Source organism: Malus sylvestris, chromosome 10 (assembly GCF_916048215.2).
Source record: "Malus sylvestris chromosome 10, drMalSylv7.2, whole genome shotgun sequence".
NCBI lineage: Eukaryota > Viridiplantae > Streptophyta > Magnoliopsida > Rosales > Rosaceae > Malus > Malus sylvestris.
The window spans coordinates 27,332,422-27,357,726 of NC_062269.1; the positions used below are offsets into that span (position 1 = coordinate 27,332,422).

The 25,305-nt window shown below is 37.2% G+C and overlaps 4 protein-coding genes across 10 annotated transcripts; 2 read left to right on the forward strand and 2 right to left on the reverse strand.

Moving 5' to 3' along the window:
- Positions 1-547: 547 nt before the first annotated feature.
- On the forward strand, positions 548-1,537 carry LOC126585152 (uncharacterized). 7 transcript variants are annotated; one of them, XM_050249540.1, is made up of 2 exons: positions 548-909; positions 955-1,537. In XM_050249540.1, exons 1-2 carry the CDS (start codon positions 603-605, stop codon positions 1,377-1,379), a joined length of 732 nt encoding a protein of 243 aa, XP_050105497.1. In that variant the 5' UTR covers positions 548-602; the 3' UTR covers positions 1,380-1,537. The 7 variants fall into 7 exon arrangements, with proteins under 7 accessions (XP_050105497.1, XP_050105500.1, XP_050105499.1 ...); XM_050249543.1 differs by having other exon boundaries at positions 548-864; XM_050249542.1 differs by having other exon boundaries at positions 548-828; positions 910-1,537.
- Positions 1,538-7,035: 5,498 nt separating this feature from the next.
- Positions 7,036-8,748, forward strand: LOC126585119 (uncharacterized). Its single transcript, XM_050249514.1, has 4 exons — positions 7,036-7,043; positions 7,130-7,260; positions 7,328-7,403; positions 7,487-8,748. The coding sequence occupies exons 3-4, from the start codon at positions 7,394-7,396 to the stop codon at positions 8,644-8,646; spliced, it is 1,170 nt and encodes a 389-aa protein (XP_050105471.1). The 5' UTR covers positions 7,036-7,043; positions 7,130-7,260; positions 7,328-7,393; the 3' UTR covers positions 8,647-8,748.
- Positions 8,749-13,234: 4,486 nt separating this feature from the next.
- Positions 13,235-15,669, reverse strand: LOC126584833 (uncharacterized). Its single transcript, XM_050249196.1, has one exon. It carries the CDS (start codon positions 15,212-15,214, stop codon positions 13,418-13,420), a length of 1,797 nt encoding a protein of 598 aa, XP_050105153.1. The 5' UTR covers positions 15,215-15,669; the 3' UTR covers positions 13,235-13,417.
- Positions 15,670-16,592: 923 nt separating this feature from the next.
- On the reverse strand, positions 16,593-19,871 carry LOC126587401 (RPM1-interacting protein 4-like). The gene is made up of 4 exons (XM_050252443.1): positions 19,568-19,871; positions 17,462-17,962; positions 17,024-17,206; positions 16,593-16,930 (listed from the first exon to the last, which is right to left on the reverse strand). The coding sequence occupies exons 1-4, from the start codon at positions 19,571-19,573 to the stop codon at positions 16,901-16,903; spliced, it is 720 nt and encodes a 239-aa protein (XP_050108400.1). The 5' UTR covers positions 19,574-19,871; the 3' UTR covers positions 16,593-16,900.
- Between the last annotated feature and the right edge of the window lie 5,434 nt (positions 19,872-25,305).

A 25,305-nucleotide genomic window follows, 5' to 3' on the forward strand; every position in this document is an offset into this window, starting at 1 on the left:
TTATCAAAATGAAATATGAAAGATACACAAACCAAACATGAAATAGTATATTATCTTATACCCAATGGTCCCAATCCGTAGAAATATTCATGGAAAGTCCATTCCCAAAGACTCATTCCAAATGCTCAGGAATTCAAATTTCAAATGCACAAAATGCTACTCCTCTTCTTAATATAGTAAAGTTGTATCAATTTCAAACCATCAAACATCAAACTTAAATACTGCTTCAGAAATTTTCATGGCCATTAAAGCTTATCAATGATGTTACCATTTGTTCCTACCCGTTACCAACAGATCAACCTAATTACATACCAACAATAGAAACCCTCACCAAACTTGATATTCTTCTAACAGTCCCACTCCCACTCAAGTAACTCATTCCATAACGACCAAAATCTCCATGCAGACGCTACTCAATGCCATTCCAAAAACTGAGTACACGAATTAATAAAAAGATGCTCTCACGCTCTCACTCTCTCACTCTCTCACTCTCTCACTCCCTCACTCCCTCACTCCCTCTCGCAGAATGTCACTATTAATAGGGGTGAGCTCTATGCAAACTTCTCATCACAACCCTAGCTAGTAGAGAGAGAGAGAGAGCCATGAAAATAACTATGGAGGAAACAAGGGTGTTGCTTGTTTTCATTGTCTTTGTAGGGTTTCTTGTGGGTTCTGAAGGAGTGGGTTCTAAAGGAGTGACCAGTAGTAGTGAGAAGGAAAAGAAAAAGGAGGTCTATGATGCCAAAAATTATGGGGGATACGGTGGATATGGAGGGAAAGGAGGTTATGGCGGATACGATGGAGACGGTGGATACGGAGGGAAAGGAGGTTATGGCGGATACGGTGGATATGGAGGGAAAGGAGGTTACGGCGGACATGATGGAGACGGTGGATATGGAGGGAAAGGAGGTTACGGCGGACATGATGGAGACGGTGGATATGGAGGGAAAGGAGGTTATGGCGGATACGATGGAGACGGTGGATATAGAGGGCCTAAAGGAGGTTATGGAGGAGGCGATGGATACGGTGGATATGGAGGGCCTAGAGGAGGTTATGGAGGAGGCGATGGATACGGTGGATATGGAGGGCCTAAAGGAGGTTATTGGGGGTATGGAGGATATGGGGGTAAGGGAGGGTATGGAGGGTATGGAGGATATGGGGGTAAGGGAGGGTATGGAGGGTATGATCATGGAAGAGGAGATCGTTTTAAAGATGATCGAGATGGAAAGGAAGACCGTTCTGAAGATGATCACGGTGGGAAAAGAGACAGCCCTAAGTATGATTATGGTAGGAAAGGAGGCAATCCAAAATATGATGATGGCGGGAAAGGATATAAGCCTAAAGGCGATGGTGGAGCTGGCGGTAGTGGCTATCCATAGTCACACACCCGACCAGACCAGGCTTTGAAAGGCTTAACTGAACTGAGGCCCTATTAACTATAGAAATAATCATGAGCCTAAGAACTTTAGCCTTTGAGTTGTTAACTCAATTTATATGTATTGGTCTTAGTTTTTAAATAAATGTGCTTCAAGTATCACTGCGCTCTCTCTCTCTCTCTGTCTTTATTTTGTTTATGTTTTAGGCCATTGTTCTTTAACTATTATTTTTACTTGACTATATGCATTCTAAATTATTATAACTTACAAAGACGAAATTTGAATTTGAATGAGCGTGTACATTGCCCTTAACCGGTCAGTTTATCCTATTTGTGCATAGAAATTATTCCGCTGCCGGTCCAAAAATCCTCTCCACCTTGAAATAAAAGCCATTGTCGTGAATGAATGAGCTCTATTTCGTATCTTGTCTTCACAAAATGTTACTTATTAAGTTATTGTAAATATCTGTCAAAACATATGCCAAGTAACTTACTTTTCAATAAATATTTAGATGCTGAAATAATTTCTTCCCTTTACTCACTTGTAAGTGAGAGGTTTTAAGTTCGAGTTTCGTCAAATGAAAATTTGAACCACATTATTATGACTCGTCAATTATGAGGCTTAGCCCACTCTCTTACCCCCTTAATGTAAATAATATTGCTTGTTCAAAAAAAAAAAAAAAAAAAAATCTCCCACTTACGTAACTGATCACTTTGCCCTCTTGTGCCTCGCAAGTGACTTTTACTCTATGGGGTTGGTCATTCGAATTTTCATGTGCAGTCGGGTGTGCATGCTATCTTAGCTAATTAACCAAGGATCCGTTTTGAAATACATTTTTAGAAAACTTTATGCTAAGTAGAAGCCATTCTATTTAGAGTACATTATAGTTATTTAGAAAAATGCAAATTCTTATTAAAAAAGAAACACTTGAAGTGCTTCTTGAAAGAAACACACAATCTAAAAAGTACTTTAAATGTTTTTTTCAACCCACAAGTGCTTTTAGCTTTTTTTTTATCTTTTTCTTTTTTCCAAACACTACTAGAAGCACAGTAGAAAATATCGATAATATCGGCGAAATATCGCCGATATTATCGTTTTTTTGGGACCCCGATATTTTAGTAACTATCCAACTTGTTTTCGGCAGAATATCGCGATATTATCGATAATATCGATAATATCGCGATATTTTCGAAACTATCGCGATATTTGGTATGGACTCATCGGAGAACACGGCCGGAGCAAATAATCCGAAACCCTAAATCTCCAAATGCTAAATCAAAGCAAATGAACTGAATCTACAATACAGGATTCCGAGAAGAACGATTTCAGTACAAAAATCAACATGTTTACAAGCCGAGAAGAACGATTTCAGTACAAAATTCAAAGAAAATGAACCGATTCCCTAAATCCCCAAATTCGGATTCAAAGCAACTGAACTGAATCCCTAATTCCTAAATCCCTAAAATCTATTTCAGTACAAAAATCAAGCAACATGCAGATAAATCGCAATCTGTACAAAAATAGAAACCCTAATTCCTAAATCCCTAAAATCAATTTCAGTACAACAAAGGTGCAACATGCAGAAAAATTGAAATCTGTACAAAAATTTAAAGTAATAGAGGGGAAGAAGAGAAGTAGGAGCCTGGAACATCGTCTTCCTCACGAATCCAAGACGGCTGGGACAAGTTCGTGCTCCTCAGTGGTGTCGACGGCTTGGACTACGGAGACAGAGGGAGACACGGAGACACAGAGACACGGACGGATATGGAGTGGTGTCGACGGCTGGGTTTAGGGCGGGTGAGATGGGAGGAGCAGAGGGAGACAGGGAGACACGGAGACACGGACGAGGAGGATCGAGATTCGAGAGATGATGTCTCTGTGTGTGTGTGGAAGAACTGGAGAAGGGGGAAGGGAGGGAGAAGACTGAGAACTTCTCGGTGAGAACGAAGGCTCAGACCGACCTCAGAGAGAGAAGAGAGAAGAGAGAGACTGAGAGGATTCGAGAATATGGTAGTGGAGTGGGAAATGAAAGATCGAGAGAGAGACCTCCGTGTGTGGTGTACGTGTGTGGTGTGCGTGTGTGGTGTGGTGGGGGGGGTCTCGAAGTGTGTGTGTGGTGGAGTGTGAGTTCTTCAGTCTTTTTGACTGTCTGAGTGATGGTGTCTAAGAAAAAAAAGCATCCAATGCTCCAAATTATTCAAAACCAAATCATTCCAAACCTATGTCTACCTCTCTGATCCAATGATCCAAAGAACTTTTTGCAATTTCAGAACATGCACAACAAATACTATTGCTTTAATAATGAAAGCGTGTGACAGTCTTTCACATGCAAAACAGTGTCAATGTCTGTTATATACTTACATTCTTTCATCATCAGAGGCATTCACCGAATTTTAACTTACATTCTTCTTCCCATACCATTTTCAAAACCATTCCAGATCCTTTCCAAAGCCAAGCAACACAAAGGCTTCCATATTTAAGGTAAGTTTACAAACTTAAATTTATATTATTGTAATTTATACAAAAACAAATAAATTTGTGTGCACTCGTATGTTAATTTTTTTAAGTAATTACTTGCATGTTAATTATGTTAATTTTTGTAAGTAATTAAGTAATGTTAATATTAATTTTTTTAAGTAATTAAGTAATGTTGTATAATTATTCCCTAGGATAATTTTAATATGTTTAATGTTATTTATTATTTTATTTTCCTTACCATTTTCAAAGTCATTCCAGATCCATTCCAAAGCTTGAACACAAAGGCTTCAATATTTAAGGTAAGTTTACAAACTTAAATTTATATTATTGTAATTTATACAACAACAAATAAATTTGTGTGGACTCGTATGTGAATCTTTTTAAGTAATTAATACTTGCATGTTAATTTTTGTAAGCAATTAAGTAATGTTGTATAATTATTCCCTAGGATAATTTTAATATGTTTAATATTATTTATTATTTTATTTCTCTTACCATCTTCATTATCAAATTGGATTATTATTCATTAATATTAGGTTTTTTTATTATCAAATTGGATTATTATTCTTTAATATTAGATTTTTTTATTATCAAATTGGATTATTATTCTTTTATATTAGGTTTTTTTATTATCAAATTGGATTATTATTCTTTTATATTAGGAATTTGTTTTATCAAATTGGTGGATTATTCATTAAATTTGATTATTATCAAATTGGATTATTATTCATCACCATGTTTTATATTAGGATAATTTTTTTATCAAATTGGTGGATTATTCATTAAATTGGATTATTATCAAATTGGATTATTATTCATCACCATGTTTTATATTAGGATAATTTTTTTATCAAATTGGTGGATTATTCATTAAATTTGATTATTATCAAATTGGATTATTATTCATCACCATGTTTTATATTAGGATAATTTTTTTTTATCAAATTGGTGGATTATTCATTAAATTGGATTATTATCAAATTGGATTATTATTCATCACCATGTTTTATATTAGGATAATTTTTTTTTTATCAAATTGGTGGATTATTCATTAAATTGGATTATTATCAAATTGGATTATTATTATCAAATTGGATTATTATTCATCACCATGTTTTAATTTAGGATAATTTTTTTATCAAATTGGTGGATTATTCATTAAATTGGATTATTATCAAATTGGATTATTATTCATCACCATGTTTTAATTTAGGAAATTTTTTTTATCAAATTGGTGGATTATTCATTAAATTGGATTATTATCAAATTGGATTATTATTATCAAATTGGATTATTATTCATCACCATGTTTTATATTAGGATTTTTTTTTTATCAAATTGGATTATTATTCATTAAATTGAATTATTATCAAATTGGATTATTATTCATTAATATTAGGTTTTATTATTCCATATTATTTGTATAATTACTTAACTTTTTACAATCATTTTCTTTACTTTGTATTTAATTCTTCTGTAGAATAACTTTATTATTTAGGTTCTTTTATTTTTATCAAAAAATAATTGTCTAATTTTAATGAAAAATAAATATAGGTACATTTAAGATGTCAAGTAAACGTGATCCAGCTTGGGAACATGGAGACCCAATAGACGGAAACAAACATGGCACAATTTGCAAATATTGTGGTCGGGTAATGAAGAGTGGCGGAGTGACACGACTGAAGTATCATCTTAGTGGATTAGATCCATCAAAAAATGTCCAACGATGCGATAATGTCCCCCCAGAAGTGAAGGCATTCATCAGCACATTATTAAAAAATAAAAAACAGCAGAAGGAAAAGATGACACAAGGAATGGAAAATATTCGAGCTGAGCTACGGGGAGAAGTCTATGGCCAAGCGGTTGACAGTGATGATGATGACGATGAGGACGAATGTGATGATGACATGGGACCTGAAGAACGACGCAGTTTGAAACAAGCATTACGTGCCTCCAAACAGTCAGCATGGGAAAGAGAACACCTTCATAAAATTCCTAATAGGGGACAAGGTTCAGGGACAAGTGGTGGTGCACAAATGAGACGGGGAGGCAGTCTTAGAGAATCACAACCAACACCACCAATAGCCCCAAGTTTATATAAGTCATCCAACGCACGTCAAAAGAGTGTTTGGAGTTATTTCAAGGGAGGTAATGTGAAGGAGGGAATGGGGCGTCTAATTAGCAAGTTCTTTATCTATGAAAATGTCCCTGCTGCGAAGGCTTCATCACATCATTTCAAAAATATGGTAGTGGGATGTCAACAGGCCGGTGTTGGAGTACAATCTCCCACTCCCTATGAGATAAGAAACAAATATTTGGATATGGAGTATAAAGACATTGGCGAGTATGTTAACAAGTTGAGGTCAAAGTGGGAAACTAATGGTTGCACAATCATGTGTGACGGATGGACCGGCCCGACCAGATTATCTATCATTAACTTCATGGTATATTCCAAGGGCAAGACAATTTTTTTGAAGTCTGTTGATGCTTCAGACCATATAAAGAATTACAAATATATTTACAAATTATTGAGGGATGTAATCATGGAGGTGGGAGAGCATAATGTTGTCCAAGTCGTGACCGACAACAGTTCTGCATTTGTCAAAGCTGGAAAAAAGTTAATGAAGCATCATAATGTGTTTTGGACATCATGTGCAGCACATTGTATTGATCTTATGTTTGAGGCAATGGGGAAGAGAGAGAATGTTGCTACTGTGGTCAAAAGAGCTAGAACGATCACTAATTATATTTACAATCACGGTTGGTTGTTGGCAAAGATGCGTGAATTTTGCAGAGGAGAAATTATTCGTCCAGCTACCACTCGATTCGCCACCAACTATATTGCATTAAACAGCCTACTCAAGAAGAAAGCAGGGTTGAAGCAACTATTCACCAGTGATGATTGGGCCAACCACAATTTTAGCCGCTCAAATACAGGTCGTTTGGTGGAAAGTATAGTGCTTGATCATGCTTTTTGGAGTCAAACAGAACATGTGTGTCAAGTGTTTGAACCTCTTTACAAAGTTTTACGGATCGTTGACACAGAAGTGTATCCTACTATGGGGGCTGTATATGAGTTGATGCGTGTAGTGAAGGATGAATTGGAAAGAAAACATGGTGCAAGGTGGGTCGTAAAAATAATTGAAGACCGATGGTATAAAACATTATACCAAGATTTGCATGCAGCAGGTATAAATTATGTCATAATTTGCAATTCATTTCTTTAGTTGCATAAGTATTATTTATCTTATTAGAGTATGTGTTTCTTTGAACAGCATATTATTTGAATCCCCGATACCAATACAGACCCGGTGTTGGAGATGATGGTACCCTTATACGTGCTGTACATAATGTATACTCTAAATTAGACCCTGCATCACCAGCAGTTGGCCAATTTGGAAATGAGGTACACAATTACTTAAATTATAATAATTACTTTGTTGGATTAAACTAACACAATTTATTGTATTCAGCTAACATGGTTTAAAGATGCAAGAAGAACATTTGGAGAACCAACATCAGTTGCTGCTCGAACAAATATGTCTCCTAGTGAGTATAAACATATTTCACTATAAGTTTATAATAGAATTTGTTGGAGTTATTAGGCTTATCAACATTATTTTTCATTGTAGCTGAATGGTGGATCATGTATGGGACCGATGCACCAACTGTGAGAAAGTTAGCAATAAAAGTATTATCACAAACAGCTTCCTCATCAGCTTGTGAAAGAAATTGGAGCACATTTGCACTCATCCATACAAAGCAAAGAAATAAGTTGGCTCATAGTAGCTTGGAAAAATTAGTTTATTGCTACTACAACATGAAGCTTCAAATTCGAGATAAGGAAGCAGAAATCGATCATGTCGACCGTGGTGACCCACTAGATGTGTTTGATATTGTTGGTGAAGATGATGATACGGAGGGTAACCAACTTTTTCAATGGATTAGACCTCTTCATTTAGATGATGATGAAGGCAACCCAGCTCCCAGAGTTGCTGAAGAAGCACGTAATGAAGGGATAAATGTAGAAAGAGTATTAGAGGAGGAGGTGGGATCTAGCAGCGCTGACTCTTTCGAAGAACTTTTGCACCCAATGCCAAGCAACACTGGAATTCCACCTTTTTCCAATCCTACACAACCACAACATCGTGCTGATACTAATGATAGCTCTAGTACAAGATCAGGAGACTCACCTACCACCGGAGGTGGGAATGATGAAGGAAATAGTGGAGCTGGAGGTAGTGGAGCTGGAGGTAGTGGTGGTGGATATGGAAACTATTATGGACCACCACCTCCCGGATATATGAGCCTCTTCACTGGTGAGGCAAACTTCACGCATGCAACACAAGATGATGACCATGGCAGTAGGCGGGCAGGACCAGGAATTGGTGCCATAGGGAAGGACTATACTCGCAGAGAAAGAGGCAAAGGGATTTTGTCAAGTCAAGAAGATGACTCGTTATCTAGAACTTCAAACTCTTTTGGATTGGGAAGTAGTAACTATGGTTATACTCATAACCAACCATTTCCCTACCCTTCATATCCCATTCCTGTTGGGATGGAATCGAGCGACTCATGGAATCAATCCCAGCCTCAATCTTCAAATGATTTTTCTTATGGACAACCTCAACCAATCTCGGATCCATATGGGTGGCATATTAACAATTACATGCAAAACTATTTTGGGGATTTATCATTTGATAACTACTCTTCACAATACACTCATTCTACACATAGAGATGATGAAGATAGTGACAAATTTGAACCTCATAGGAACTCTATGTGGTACTAAAGTGTAAAATATTGTACTAATTCATTATATATAAATGATTATGGTGTGTTTAGACTTCTTTCATTAATTACTACATATTTTCTACACTCATAATGTTTGTCAGATCGCTATATAATCAACTTGATAATGTTAAATCCATCATGCAATGCATTTCCTTCCAATTTTTTGTGATAAACTAATAGATAATTGACTAAATAAACATCCTACAAAGTTTCAATACAAATTTCCAAGTTTTTCTTACAATTTCCGTGGTTTCCATGTAATTTTTATCGATATCGATATTTTACCGATATTTCCATCGATATTTCCGTGTTTTCGGACTACCGATATTTCCGATATCACCGATATTTTCTTCCTTGACTAGAAGTACTTGTTGTGATTTGATAGCGTTTTTTTATTATTTTAAAAGTAATTCTAAAAGGGTCTCTAAACTTACATATGCTTAAAAAAAGATTTAATTTGTAATAGAACAAAGCTTGGTTGCTTAAAACAAGCAGGAGCTCCTGCTCTCACTCAATAACAACTTAACAAGTGTTGTTAGTTCAAGTTCTAATTGTTCAGTTTTTTTAGATACTTGTCAAGTTATTATTTTGTGAAAGCATGAGCTCCTGCTTATTTTTTAATCAGCCAAAGCTTTGTTATACTTGACGAGATTTAGATTTTGAATTGGGATGAGACGGTACTAGACTACTAGTCAACAGACTTAGCCTACAACGGAAAATTTGTCCAAGTAAGTAATGGGCGTTGGCGGATTGTGACAGTTTCAAAGTTCACATACAAATATTTTGTGGCTCTTAAAAAAGTCTCCAATTCAAGTTCCGCCGAAATAAAAAAATGGGTAAATTACATAGTAGCTCATCAGGTTTGAGATCTATTACAACCCCATACAACAACTTTAAAATATTTCACTTTCATACATCAAGTATCATTTTATTTCAAAATAACACCTCCATTAGATTTTTCATCCATTAGTCTATTAAATGCTGACGTGTCTGCCACATTTGTGCTGATGTGGCTGCCATGTGGCAAAAAAATAATTTTTTAATTTTTTTTTTAAAAAAAACCTAAATCTTCTAAATATTAAAATTAATAAAATAAAAAAAATTGAAACCTTCCCTCATCCTCCTCTCTTCTCCCCGCAACCCCACATCCCACCCCTACCCCCTCACCTCTCTGCAACCCACATGAAAACCCACACCCCACCCTCACCCCCTCACCTCCCCGCAACCTAGATCCCCTTATCTGTACGACCTACCTGAAAACCCACACGACCTACTACCCCTCCCCCCCCCCCGGCGACGACCCACATCAGATCGAGGTCCCCATCCAAACAACAATCCCGACCCTAACCCTAAACTCAAATCGAGGTCCAAACCCTCCATGCCCACATCGCAATTCGACTCAATAACCCCAAAACTACAATCCTCGTCGTCAATATCTTCATAAACCAAAAGAGATTGAGGATGAGGGGTTGGGTCGGAATGGGCTCAACATTCTGGTCGTCTCTGTGGCAGTGAATTTGGGTCTTGCGCTGCATCGCGGCCTGTACGGCTCCAGTGGGGCTCAGAATGAGAGGCGGAGGCGAAGGATTAATTGATTTGAGGGAATGGGAGGCGGAGTTCTTGCAATGGCGGAGACCGAGATAGATGAAGTATGAATCGTCGACGTCTAGTTGGAGGAAGATGAACATGGAGGAAGGAGAAGGGGAATGAGAAGGGGGATAGAGGGTGAGTGCGGGTGCGGGTGCGGGGAGAAAACGAACTGGTTGCAGGAATGGGGATCTGGGGAGGGAGGGTCGCGAGTTGGGGGGGTGTTCTGGGTTTCTGGTTTTGGGATGGGGGATGCGGGTGGGATGGGGTAGGGAGGGGGGATACGGGGGTGGTTTATTTCATTTTTTTTTTAATATTTATTTAACAGATTTAGGTTTTTTTTTAAATTAAAAAAAAATTACCACGTGGCAGCCACATCAGCACAAATGTGGTAACCACGTCAGCATTTAACAGATTAATAGACAGAAAATCTAACGGATGTATTATTTTAAAATAAAATGGTACATAATGTATGAAAGTGAAATGTTTTAAAGACGTTGTATGAGGTTGTAATAGACCTCAAACTTGAGGGGTTAGTATGTAATTTACCCTAAAAAAATCTTACACACTTTGACTCTGTATTGTCAATTATGTCAATCTAATTTACAAATTATCAAACAGGTATTACATGAACTTATAGGGTGTGTTTGTTGCACCAGACTGTTTTGGACTTGACTAGCTTCAGGGATTAAGCTAGACTGGCATAGACTAGACTAAGCTGGACTAACTTAATGAAGCGTTTTGTGCAGTGTCGGACTAAAAAGCAAAAACAATAACAAATTCTAATATTATATTATTTAATTCACTATAATTATTATTTTATATTATTAATTCAGATTTATTATTATTTTATTCTTGCTTTTGTCTATATTTTTCCATTCTAGAAACCTCCCTAATCCCTTCCTATTTCTTTTATGTTCGTATCCCTCACCCTTCATATTTTGCTCTGTTCTCTCCCTCATTTTCATCAGAACCCATATCAGAGTTTGAGTCATATGGATACTCATCGTTCTGCTTCTCCAGCGTCAACGACGAAGGTCTACGATTAGGGAGTCTGGAGTGCATAATTTTTTGCCTTTTTTATTTTCAAATTTTGATGGATTTAGGTTTGAAAATGGTAGATGAGAGGGGCGAAGCAAAGCAAAGTTGGTAAATGGGATTTGGGTTTCGAATTTTGCAAGGAACAAGTAGAGAGGGGGGTGGTAAGGGCAAAGCAAGGAGTTAGTCTTAGCAATCCGACAGATTTCAGGGGGTCTCGCTAAGACCTTCTAGCAAAGCCCTTAGTCTTGGTTGGTCGGGACGAGTCTCATTAAAACTTGTCCTGTCATGGAACAAACATGAGACTGCATTCCCACTTATGGCGCATTTACGTGCCCGTAATCGAAATCAAAACAAGGAATTGAATTCCGATTACGAAGTATTGAAGCGTTTACTAAAACAGGGGGAATCAAAAGACTGGTGGGACCCACACGAAATAAGGAATCCAACTCCCCAAATTGGAGGAATTTGACTCCTTAGATGGGTGAGGTATTTGGATTCCAGGAGAATGAGGGAATTAAGAATGTACTTTTTCTACCTATTATGACCCTCTCATTATTTCTAAAATTTCAAGTCTGCCATTCATCCATCCCAACAAGTTCACTGCTCCCTGCACACCCTGCCTTCATGCGTCTGCTCCTCACTTTCCAGTTTCCACCTCCCCGTGCGACCGGGCTTCACTTCCCAACCTACTAGCTCAAGAACCCCAGCCACTTCTTCCCAAAACAAGATTCAAAAATCAACCACCCAAACCTAGAAAATAAACAATTCAAATCCAAATCCAAACCCACAAACCCTTGGAAGCAATCACGCAAAAAACCCAGAAATCATGAAATACTTCGCAGGTAGAAGAGGTGGTGGCTATGGGGTAGGGTGTGTGGGGAAGATGTTGGTGAGGGCCAGGAGAGAAAAGGTACGCAAACTTGCCGAGAGGGAAGGAGTGTTCAAGTATATGGAAGACATAAAACAAATAGCCGAGAGGAGAGGAGGAATTGGATTGATGTGAAATAAAACAAATTAAAATGTTATTACAAATAAATATACAGAAGACATAAAACATAAAAGAACAAGGGCATTTTAGTAATCATATTGATTTTTATTCTAATTTATGTGAATTAGTAAACAACTTATATGAACTCAGTTTCATTCATATTCTGATTCCATAACATTTAAGTAAACAACTTCAACTGGAATCCGATTTTGACTCCTCATTTCAACTCCTCAATCCAATTCCTCCTATTTTGATTACGATTACGTAAACGAGCCATTAATCTAATCCAGTCTAGTGAATGCTAGCGAGTGGAAACAAACACACCCATAGGGCTTTGGGTTGGGTTCTCTAACCTTGGGCCGCCTATTGGGCTTTTTTCAGTTGATATTATGAGAAGTCTACCAATGAAAATTTGCTCCAGGCACATATTTTTTTCACAAGTGAGCGGTTAAGAGTTAAATATCAACAACTCAAATGCCAAAACGATGCGCAGGTGAGCCTTGCTACCAAATACTGTAAAGCAACACAAATCTACTTTAAATCCTCAATTGAAAAGAATTGCAGTCAGTGTCAACAAAAAATCCCAATTCATAGTTTTGACAGAAACTGTTGAGAATGCAGAACAATAAGATGATCAAGATTCAAATGAAGAGTTAAGTACAATGCACTTGTGTAGGTGATTCCACATCTCAATAGAAATCAAAATCAGTGAAAGAGATTATAACACGTAACCAAGGATATATCGCCTATCAGTATCTCTCACTTCATGTTATATGCCCTCAGTTGTACATGTACCCAATAATCCCACCAATAACACTAGGTATGAACCGTACGAAGAAGTTGCAGGGTTGCAACGGAAACTTCAAGCTCATATAGGTTACGGGTTGAGAACATACGCCAAAGAAATTGATTACTTACAAAAAAAATCAAGTTCAGTTTATATATGAAAGAAATAACATGTTACGACAAGTAAATCAAAAAGATTTATTCAAGAAAAGCGAAGAAAAAAAAAAGACAATTACATATCTCTTAGTACAGATCAACTAAAAGCATACTAAATATCATTCATATAAAACATGACCCAATTTTTTGCTCAAAGAATGAAAAAAGTAGCTAAAAGTGTGTTGAGTTAGGCGATTTTCCTTACAATGTTCTACATCACAGCTTCTGTCAGCCTCACCATGAAGCTATTCATCTTAGCCGCCTCCAGAACAATCCACGACGACTCAAACAACTCATGGAAGAACTCTGCACCGATCTCCTGGGCTGCATTTCTGAATGCAATTCCAAATGTGTTTCCTTGAACCGCTCCAAGTCTAGGCTTCCCACAAACCCCAACTATCAACACCTTTTTAGGCTCTTGTGCCAAGCAAGCACAAACGAGAGGCTTCATTCGAGCTCCCTTCTCTCTCAGACCGTCCATCAGGAAATAGCAGAATTTTGTCAATGCCTGAGGGTACCCCAATAATTTTGCATCCAACGAGTCTTCGAGTTTCACCCACCGAAATTTCCTTCCACTTCTTATGCAGCCTCTCTTGGTTATTGCCATGCTTCCTTGCCTTAGAATTGCCCTCTGGATCTTTATTGCTTGTTGCATTCCTCCTTTCAGCTTATCGAGATTGTTCATTGACAATGCATCATAAGCCATCCCAAACTCCTTGGAAGCACAAGAACCATCTGATGTCACATACGATTCAAGCAGCGCTGTAACTCCATACACCACATCTGCTGCAGATACCCTTGATCTGTAACCATGGAGTCGCAAAAAGCTCCTGTAGTAGAAATCAGTGAGACCATATTCAGGTAAAAACCGTTCGAACTCCTCCTTCATCAGCTGTTTCACTTCTGTATCCATGTACCTATATTTTTGCTGGCAATCCACAAGCGAAAATCCCATCCTTGCAAGAAGAAGCTTGAGCTTCTTCATCCCATTGTCACTCCACGTCTTCAATTTAGTAGCAATGTACGAAGAACAAAGCATCGAATCAAATAAATTCCACTCCTGCAACAACATTAGCCTAGGCTCATCTTCGTATGTAATTCTAGAAGCCTGGGGCACACGAATCTTCGTGCCGTCTTTGAGAGTCACATTAGTCACTGCCTCCAAATTCCCGGAACTGTTAATGTACTGCTCAAGCTCCATTACCGCAGCTTGGTACCTCTCATCCGTTAACCTCTCGTGCAAAAACTGATCCGTTAACGAAACGCAAGCCAACCAAAGCAACTCATTTGTGTTCTTCCTCAAAGAATGTGATAAATCATACATCAAACACCCTGAAGGCTTACCATGAAAAGTACCCAAATGATAATATTTCCTCTTCAGGTTCCGGAAAAGCTTAACTGGGTCGCTCTCCCGATCCACCCTTCTTCGCTTTCTCGACCCGTCACCATTTTTTTCTTCTTCTTCCTCCTCACTCTGGCTGTAATCACCGTCACTTTCGCTATCCGATTCATGGTCAAACTCATCATCACTGTTCAAATCACTCGCATTCGCCAAAGCCGACACATGCTCAATGTCATACGCCAAATCAGCCTGCCCCTCATCATCCGAAGTATAAAGCACAACCACACGATCATTCTGGTCGCTCAGATTATGCAAATGAATCGGACGGTGGGTGTCAACCACGAAAACACGAGCCTTGGGAGACAAATTGAGGAGCTTCTTCAGGTCCCGGTGGCAGCCCCAATTGATCAAAAGTATCGAAACCGGGTTTTCGGACGAAGAACACAGATCGGGCCCTGCGTACTTGTGAATCTCCTGAAACGAAGAAACAGGGTAGCAAGCGTATCGAACCGAATCGGATTCGAGGACATGGAAGATGATTTTGAGGGCGCAAAGCGAGTCCACATCTGAAGTCGATGGAAATATCAGAAGAGGAGATTGAGACGACGCCGTTGCGGACTCACGGAGCCTCCGGTAGAAGGACTCCACAGTTGTCTCTCTCACCATGAGTTTGTAGAGTTTAATCTCAACTGGGCATAGAGATTTCAATATCTCAAAGCAAAAATCGAAGCTTTCCTATAAATCCCAATTCAGCGAAACCCTAATTTCAGCTATTTTAATACAATTTCTCAATTGGGTTCAAAGATTGGAGGGGGCGGGGGAATGTGTAAATCTAGAAATAGAAGTGAAAAATGAAGGGGGGTTTCTGCGTGGAAAGAAATGGAAGTTCTAAATCGAAGTGAAATACCTGAGATTTGTACGGATTCGAACAGAGCAATCGGTTCCCTGCATTCGATTCAGCTATGGCGGACTGGCAATCCGAAATCGAGAGAGAGATAGAGAGAGAGAGAGAGAGAGAGAAAGAGAGAGAGAGAGGAGGGATTGAGCTTTTCAGGTTTCAATTTTTAAAAATCTAATCCAACATTTTCGTCTGAGTTTCTTTAACGTAATTTTTTCAGCGAAATTTGAAGTTTGAAACGCGCGGCGAAATTTTGGCGCTCGATTGGGTTTTCTGGTTTGGTCTGTGGCGCGAGGATTGTATGCGAGCGCCCTCAGGGTGGACTCCCATTATTTGTACGCATCGCGGAATGTGAAGAGGTCAGGTTGGTTGTTGTCCGATTGAACGGTCAGGATTTAGTATTGACTGTTGAACTCTCTTTTTTCTATTTTGTCTTTTTTCTTGTCGGCGGCTCGGACTCTAATGCAAGTTATTATGTAATAAAAAGAAATCAGTTGGAAACAATCATGCCTGCGCGCCACGGCACATGAGAGTTTTTTTCTCTCTAAATGCAATAATTAATCATAAAAACTTTTTGATTTAGATGTTAACTCCTGGCTTTTCGGCTCTCTTTATCACTCTTTATCTTTAAAATCATGTTTGCATAATAATTACTAAATTCAAAATCGTTTAAACACTAAAATTTAAGAACGTTAGTTGCACACTTAAACGATTTATAATTTGTTTTACAAGGAAAAAAAAATAGAAACCCGTTACTGATATGGAAGTTTTTTTTTTGGTTGAGAGATTTGAAAAGACGTGTACAATTTTACTGTAGTCAAAAGAGTGGATTGAAATGTCTTTAGCCTTTAAGAAGCTCCACTGAAGATTGGTGTTACCTTTCTGAATGTGAGATCTCACACTCAAGCTTGGGAAAAACCGAAAAAAAACTTAAATGATTTGGTTAAATTTTGGTAGAGATGGTTTTTAAATGGTGACCTACAAAGCCGATAATCAATCATTTCGCAATATTAAATAATGAAAGGAAGGGCAATAATGAAAGGAAGGGCTGAGAAAATAGCCCGGAGAGGGTGAAGAGCATCGTTATTAATACAATGGCATTATTGCTGGATACTATTGCGAGATATACTTGCAGAAGAGAATGCATCCCAAGAAAACAAGCAAATATTGCTTGATATTATATATTGAAATAGAATAAAAGAATCTAGTCTTTTCCAGCCATATATACTAGTTCAATTGGTAATTCAATCGCACAATAACACACCTTAAAAAGATGACCAAAACCAAAAAGATGAAATCTTTATTAATACAAAAATAACACACAAGCTTTGATAGATAAAAATGGATGCACTTTATAGAAGGTACTCCTCCCTTATGGACACAGAGCCCTTAAGATATTTACAGGTCCAAACACCTTACAATTCACCCCACAAATTCGAAGATACGATTCAATCTCATTTTCTGCCCCATGGAAAGCAGCAACACTGCAAAATTTCAGTCCGAAAAAGAAAACAAAATGAGACATAAAAACCAGTGTTTGTATGAAAATGTGAGTGAAATGGTGACTAGTGACATACCTTGGCACTGTCATTGGAACCCTGCTTCCTTGCATCTTGGTAAGACGGATGAGAAGGAGTCCCTGGTGCTTTTCCCGCCTTCTCCTCCCGCACTTTGTTGAATATATGAGTGAAACCATCAGCTGATGCCGGGTCGTTCTCATCCCACTCGCCAAATTTGGGAACAGCAGCACCTTTCTCAGGCTGCCACATAAAAACAGATAAAACACTCAAGAGCAAGACTTGACAAAGGTATTGTATCAGTATAAAAAGTTAAATACAGGAACAATCATTTCAAAAACAATGGGTTCTTACCGCAGCAAAACTTTTTCGAATGATGCTTGATCATCAGTCAAAACATGTTTTTGGGACCATATCTTTTTACTGTAATTACGAATAAATATGGAAAAACAGACAACAGTTTGACAAGTTTATATGGATATGAGGAAGAAAATTTACACTTTCATCACGAGGTTTGAGGCGGGATCTTGCAGGAGTGCCATGGCTACTTTCATATGACGCCTTTCCTTCCCAGGAGGGTGAATCTCTTCCTGAGACCCTTGCATTGCGATGGAGAGGTGAACGTTCAACACTGTTCTCAGACCCAGCACTTGGTCGTGCAGCTCTTCGATGGGTTTCACCAGAACTAACCCCACGGCCTCTGTTAGGTTGATGTTCACCAGAACTTCTGCGCTGGGCTGGGGAGTTGGCAAATCTTAGGTCATTATCCTCCCTGCTTCTTCTCCGTTCATGAACTGGTTTTCCTGGTTCCGGTCTAACTTTTGGAGGAGATGATGCAGATGTGTCAGAGAGGATGTCTGGATTCTCTTCGGGGTCATTTGGATTAATCATCTTTCCCCCAACACCAGTTCGACCCTTACGGGCCTTATCAAAATAGGCAGTGTAAGGAACACTTTCTTGGTCTTCCCAATTGCCAAACTTTGGTACATGTGAACGTTGCTGCCACAATAAGAAAATATTGTCATGCTAGTGCCTACTATTTTCATCAATCAATACATTTCAGTACATCAAGTAGCATTGTATGATGTATATAAGACCTCTTCTATAGGTAGGGTCATTGAATGAGTAAGTTAAAGTAAGCAGACGGAACCATTGAACAGAAACGAGGACCAAAATTTCAAACATGAATTGGACAAGCATGACAGGCTGTTCTATGTGACCACAACTTGACCTTGCTTAACTACATTACAACAAACTTTCAAAGACGCACAGTTAGAACAGATCATGGAAGAAAAGGACATTCAAAATCTATTGCAACTCCCTAAACCTTAGAGCAACGCAAAAGAGATACTTCTTCAACAAGCTTTGCTTGCATTCAAAGAAGGAAGTAACAGATGGTGACCTCTCTTTTGTCAGGTGAGACAGTTAAGCATTTTCTCGAAGGCATGCTTTGGACATCTTCCCTGAACATGTTTCTATTTCTATCATAAGCGTCCTAAAAAAGCGAGGGCAGGAAATGGCCGGACGATTAAATGCCCATGGAAATTATTCAAATGAACATATGCCAAATGATATGGACTGCATACATATGCCTTTCTAGTTTCTAATCAAAAAGACATCAACCCAAAGCAACATCAAACCCGAATTCCTTTAATTCAGTGGTATTATAGACTATCTTGGCATAACCAAGATCAAGCCAATAATTTCAATTCTCTGTAAACGCAACAAATGAAGGATAACTTATCCAACCTAGTCACGTTGTAACTCAACACTATAAAATTCATCGAAACAAATGAATTTCTCTACCCACATTATAAACAATGAAGACTTAGAAGCCTGAGAATTTCAAATGCAATAATGCAAACAAGAAGTAAGGGCGAGAAATTTTTTATCCAAGAACATATTATCAAACATACAACACATAGGTTTTCAATTACCTCCTAGCTCTAAAATTTTTAATAAAGATACCATAAAACATCAGAAGTTTCAGCAAAAGTTTCAACATCCAAGAATCAAAACATCGGAGCCGTGTGCATCATTGTTTAAGCGTAGTGCAACATCAACTGGACTACACTAGACCGCTCATCCCCAATACAATCTTCTGCTTCATGACCCTCAAACAAGAACTCGGCAACACAAACTCAGTAAAACTATTACGCAAAATAACAAAATCTAGGACTCCAGTTCACCCAAGCACAATTTTTTTCAATGCTAATTCAACCACATCAGCAACAAAAATGCAAGAATTCTTCTTTTTTGTTCGATGTAATTATCGAACATATATCATATACACAAGCTGAAATGTAGATTAATAGGAATGATAAAAAGCACTCTGATTGAGCACCCTAAACTCCCCAATAACAGAACCCAGATCAATATCACATAAAGTATGCAACTTTACATGTCAACAAGCTTTCAAATCAAAAGTTATTGCTCATCAGAAATTAAATTAGTAAACTTTCAATCCCAATTCATATTTTTCCATTCCAATTCCCAACATAGGAGAAATTTTCCGAAATTAGAATAAAAAATCAGATAAAGCTCATATTTTTCTGGAATTCAAAAAAATAAAGCACAAAAAACCCATAAAGATTGTGAACTCACTGCCATTTTTCTGTCCACCAGATTTAGAAAAACCCCAGGAAATTAATGTCAGAGTATAACTCCTGGACCAAAACCCTCCACGAATATGGCAACCCCAAAAGCTCCTCCACGAAACCCTTCAACGAAGCACCAAGAGAGAGAGGAATTATTTGAGAGAGAGAGAGGATGAGGGTGTAGAAAGAGAAAGGAAATATTTCTAGAGGGTTTTATCAACCATTGACGGACGCTACCCGTCATGTTTGACCATTCTCTCTCTGTGAAAGTCTCTGCTTCTTCTCTGTTCAAAGTTCAAACATCTCTCTCAGCGAGTTAAGACTCCGTCCCTATTTGCCATTTCTTCAATTTTACGTGAATTGCTGTTGGTTGATAATATATGCTCTTTTTTATTATTCCTTGTATAATTCAAATTATATATTGCTACATTTTTCACTCATCAAATTTTGATAGTGGGATATGTTTTACTGTTCTCTCGTTCAACCTGTGCTAGTGACAGTGGTTCATACATGCATGATTAATTGTGAGCTTTTTTAACTGGAATTTGGCATTCTTTTATCGGTTTGAAGTGATTTTACATTGTGTTAGCGACAGTCGTTCATGTATAAATTCTAAAAAAAAAGCATATAGATTTGACTTGTTATAGGTCGGTAATGCAAGGTGCTTATGGGCATTGGTTTTTCATTGTTCTATGTGTTTTACTGCTCTTTAAAGCTAAGTTATTGATAATAATCCATACGTATCTAATTAATTGTTAAAGTTATTTTTAATGATGACTGGAATAACTAGCAAAAATAAGCATGCAAAAAAGACGTAGTTACAAATTGTTGAAGCAATGTGAAATTCATTCATACCAACATCGCATAATCAACAAACTAGCCATCACAAACAGATTGATAACGAGTGACCTTAGCATTATTTTTAATTTTATAATTTAGTGCATATGTGTTTTGTTGAGGAATTGGATCCTTTCTAAGGCAAAGCCTCGAGATCCTACTGACCGGACAACATGGGTCAACTACAATTATTAAAACTTTAGAAGAACCTCATGTTTGTAACCGTTGGATCAAAATCTAACAGCCCATGTTGCCCGGTCAGTAGGATTCTGAAGCATTGCCTCGGAGAGGATCCAATTCCTTTTGTTGATTGTGTTTTTCTATTTTTTATCGAAGTGTTTTATTGTGCTCTTGTTTTTGTTAGGAAATTTAATTGTGCTCCATTTGGAGTGTCTACCCCGTTTAGTTTACGAAAAAGAAAGTATATGGTCGTCATTTTGGAAGGAGGTTTGGAGATAAACGTGGTTAGTTTCAGAGGCGGCTAACATTAAATTGTAATTGTGAAAGAGCCCCAACTGAAAATATCAAGGCTTGTTTGCTTGTCGGTTTCTGTGGAAACATTTTCTCGTGGCTCCTCTTTTTTGTCTTCTTCTCAATTTTTTGGTTTAATTTTTTTTAAAAAGTCATATTATTGTTAATATATTAGAATTTTTAATCGTAGCTTATAATTTTCTTGATTTAGTTCACACTATAATCACTCTTTTGTTTGATTGAGTGTCTAAATTCTATATTATGGAAGTAAAATTTATGCGTAAAACTTTTAAATAATCTCGAACTACTTCAATTATTATAAACTGATTTGAATTGGGTACACACACATTTTAGTATATGATGTGTCGAAATTAACTATTTAAGTATATAATGTTGAAAGTATTGATCTCGTATTGGAGAAACAATTGACTTTACATAGACTTACATATAATTGGACTACTCTTCGTATTGTCAATTAATTTTACGGTGGGAATCAGAGCAGGTTGTCCCGTATGTGAAACCCAACTGCCACACATGGCTCACGTCTTCTTATTTGTGTTGTCCAAGTGCTAGGCTTGAAAGTTTCTTATACATGAGGGGGTGTATTGAAAGTATCAATCTCACATGGAAGAAATGAGAGACCTTATATGTGCTTATAAGTAGTTGAACTCCTCCCCACATTACTAATTAATTTTATGGTAAAATCTTTACTTTCTTCACTAGCGCAACTGTCTATGTGTTGACGCAGTATGTGTTGCTAAGTGTGAGGTGAGATGCACCAACTTAAATTAGGTGATTCATATTTTAATAGAAAAACTAATGAAAAAAGTTTGAAAACTTTGAGTTTTAACGATAAAGACAAAATAAATGGTAAAGTAAATAGTACCAAGATTGACTTTTTAGTGTAAAAATGTGATTTTTTGTTAAAGTGAACAGTATCAGGAGTTTTTCGTTAAAGTTCCCTATTTTAATCCCATAGAAATCCCATAGAAAGTTCTTTCAAAGACAAAGTCCATAAACTGTCCGTGGTAGCTGCCGCTTAGCAAACATTATGCACTACCAATTTAATTACATTCTAAAATACAAAATTAAATATTGGTACTACAAAATACACAATTAAATTTGTATCTTAAGTTTTGCTTATATAAACTATAAATCGTATAAATAATACTTAACTAGGTAGGGTTATGAACTTATGCGTCTTCTGGAAAGGCCAATTTGCCAACTAATTAAGTTTTAATTTAATTAACAATTGGGTTGTTTTATAAAAGAAGAGCAGGAATAAAGCCGTTATTCAAAACTCAACTTGTCAAAACCAAATGCCCAAGTTGACATGAAGAAACCTGGTTCAAAACTTGAAAGAAAACAGCTTTATAGAGAAGAAAGTATTCTAGGCCTGACTGAGAAGAAAGTATGCAAGAAAGTATTCTTGCATGTACGCTTTGAACGGACATGCAAGAGGACACAAAAATCTTTACTAAAAAATCTCTCGTTAGCAATAATGTGGTTCAGATTTGCCTCTGGCGAGAAACAAGCCTAAGATCTCTCACTTACAAGTGAAGAGAAGAATATCACTAGACCGTAGTACTAAGTGGCCACTCTTATGAAGTTTGTATTAAATACAAAACCCTCATTACTTTAATTAATTAATCCACTAGTTTATATTTCTTCAAACACTTCGTATAGAAAGCGTGTTGTATACGATTACACTAGACATACATGCTTAAGATGATTGTTGAAATATATTATACATTTTCAAGGAACAATGTTCAAACATCTCTCTCAGCGAGTTAAGACTCCGTCTCTAGTTGTTCATTTCTTCAATTTTACGTAAAATGCTATTGGTTGATAATATATGCTCTTTTTATTATCCCCTGTAGAATTCAAATTATATATTGCTACATTTTTCGCTCATCAAATTTTGATAGTAGGATATGTTTCACTGTTCTCTCATTCAATCTGTGCTAGTAAGAGTGGTTTATGCATGCATGATATTTTACATTGTGGTAACAACAATCATTCATGCAAGATTAATAAAAAAGAAACATATTGCTTTGACAAGTTATAGGCCCGTGACGCGTAGTGGTTATGGGCATTGGTTTTTCAGTGCACTATGTGTTTTACTACTCTTTAAAGCAGAGTTACCGATAATTGTCTATGCGTGTCTGATTGATTGTTGAAGCCATTGTTCATGATGAGTGCAACGATTAGTAAAAATGAACATACAAAAACGATGTAGTTACAAGCTGTTGATGCAGTGTGAAAGGTTATTGACCGTTGTTTGAAATCCAACCACATCAACGTAACATAATCAACGACTAACAATTACAAATAGGGATGTGTTATCCACACACCTCATTTTACTTCTCACACACCCTTAATAATTTCTGTCCGTTGATCTTCTTCAATTCATCCAATCCAACGGCCGAAAATTAAAAAGGTGTGTGAGAAGTAAAATAGGATGTGTGGATATCATATCCCTTACAAATATATTGATGACTAGTGATTTTAGCGTTTTTTTTTTTGCGTATGTATGTGTTTTATCAATTGTCTTTTTCTATTTTTGATCGATGTGTTTTACTGATCGTCTTGTTTTTGTCAGAGGGAATTTAATTGGGACTTGGATTGTCTGCCCTCCTAGTTGTGGTGCCCTTCCATGCCCTCCTATTTTGTGCGGTCACGGTTAAGCCACGTCAATATTTTATATTTTTATTATTTTTTGTCTTATTATCTTATTAAAAAATTAATATAAAATATTGACGTGGCTTAACCGTGACCGCACAAAATAGGAGGGCATGGAAGGGCACCATAACTAAGAGGGCAGACAATCCAAGTCCATTTAATTGTGTCCATTTGGAGTCTCTAGACTCTCCACCCCGTTTAGTTTACGAAAAAAGAAAGTTTTTGGTTGTCATTTTGTAAGGAGGTTTGGAGCTAAACGTGGTTAGTATTAGTGTTGTCCTCTAAGTACGTGTCTCTTACATGTCTCATCTCTAATTATTTGATATGTGTCCACTCACTTAACCAGAACTTAACATTGTTAAATTTTATTATTTTGTGTTTAAAAATAATGTATTTAGACTTAATCTCTTCCACAATCTTTTGACTGACTGAAACTGACGAGATTGACGCCACAAAGGCACCCACCGGCCTTGATGCCACCATTTCCGATCTTCTCATCGACGTTGGCATCCCTCCATCTCCTCTTTCTTTGTCTCCCTTTGTTTGCTTCTCCATCCTCCTCTATTTGTCCCAAACAATCGCGCTCTCTCTAACTGAAATCGACGACACCGACTCCGATTCGAAAGCCTGCAAGATTTCGACCACCCGTGCGGTGGATCTGATGGGAGATGGAGAAACAAACAGGAGAGACAAAAAAGGAGGACGAGGAGAGAGAGAATGGAGGACAGAGAGGTAAACGAAGATTGGAATTAAAAAATGCGCCGGCGACGAAAGATTGGCCAAAATCAGTGGAGACTCCGAGTAGGTGGTTGTCGATGGGTGCAGAATCAGTGTGTATTCTTACCAACGACGACCATGATACTTGATCTGAGGAGGCTAGGTCATGGCGATGTAGGGTGTTTGCCGCTGATGTGTTGGATTGGGGCTAAGGAGGTTGTGGTATTGGAGGGGAGGAAGAAGGTCATGACTCACGGTGGTGGGTTTTTATTTTAGGAAATTGTTATTGGCACTACAAATTTCTCATTCTACACTCCAAACTTTCTATATTTAGAAATAAAAATACACTTGTGAGAAGTGTAGAATAAGATTTTTAGAATGCTAATAACACTTCTTTTATTTTATTGTTGATGTTTTTATTTTATTTTTATATATTAAATTTAATAGTATTAAATTTTGGTTAGGTAGGTGGACACATGTCAAGTAATTAGAGATGAAACATCTATGAGACACGTAATCAGGGGACAGCAGACCCACGACCCAACTGAAAATATCAAAGCTTGTTTGCTTGTCGGTTTCTGTGGAAATATTTTATCATGACTCCTTTTTTGTCTTCTTTTCAATTTTTTGCTTTAATTTCTTTAAAAGTCATATTATTGTTAATATATTAGAATTTTTAATCGTAGCTTATAATTTTCTTGATTTAGTTCACACTATAATCCCTCTTTTGTTTGATTGAGAGTCTAAGTTCTATATTATGGAAGTAAAATTTATGCGTAAAACGTTTAAATAATCTCGAGCTACTTCGATTATTATAAACTGATTTGAATGGGGTACACGTACATTTTAATTTATGGTGTGTTGAAATTAACTATTTATATATGGAATGTTAAGAGTATTGATCTCGTATCAGAGAAACAAGTGACCTTACATAGGCTTATAGATAGTTTGAACTACTCTTCGTAGTACCAATTGATTTTATGGTGAAACTTCAACTTTCTTTTGAGTATAAAGCAAGTTGTCCCATGTGTGAAACCC

Bases quoted from the DNA above. Each gene is read 5' to 3' on its own strand.
- LOC126584833 (XM_050249196.1), bottom strand. From the start codon at position 15,214: ATGGTGAGAGAGACAACTGTGGAGTCCTTCTACCGGAGGCTCCGTGAG.
- LOC126587401 (XM_050252443.1), bottom strand. The intron at 17,207-17,461 runs GTAAATTTTCTT...TTTATGTGGCAG, and splicing joins TCAAACCTCGTGATGAAAGT to CCTGAGAAAGGTGCTGCTGT. The intron at 16,931-17,023 runs GTATGTCACTAG...GAAATTTTGCAG, and splicing joins GTTCCAATGACAGTGCCAAG to TGTTGCTGCTTTCCATGGGG.
- LOC126585152 (XM_050249540.1), top strand. From the start codon at position 603: ATGAAAATAACTATGGAGGAAACAAGGGTGTTGCTTGTTTTCATTGTC. The intron at 910-954 runs GTTACGGCGGAC...GAGGGAAAGGAG, and splicing joins TGGATATGGAGGGAAAGGAG to GTTATGGCGGATACGATGGA.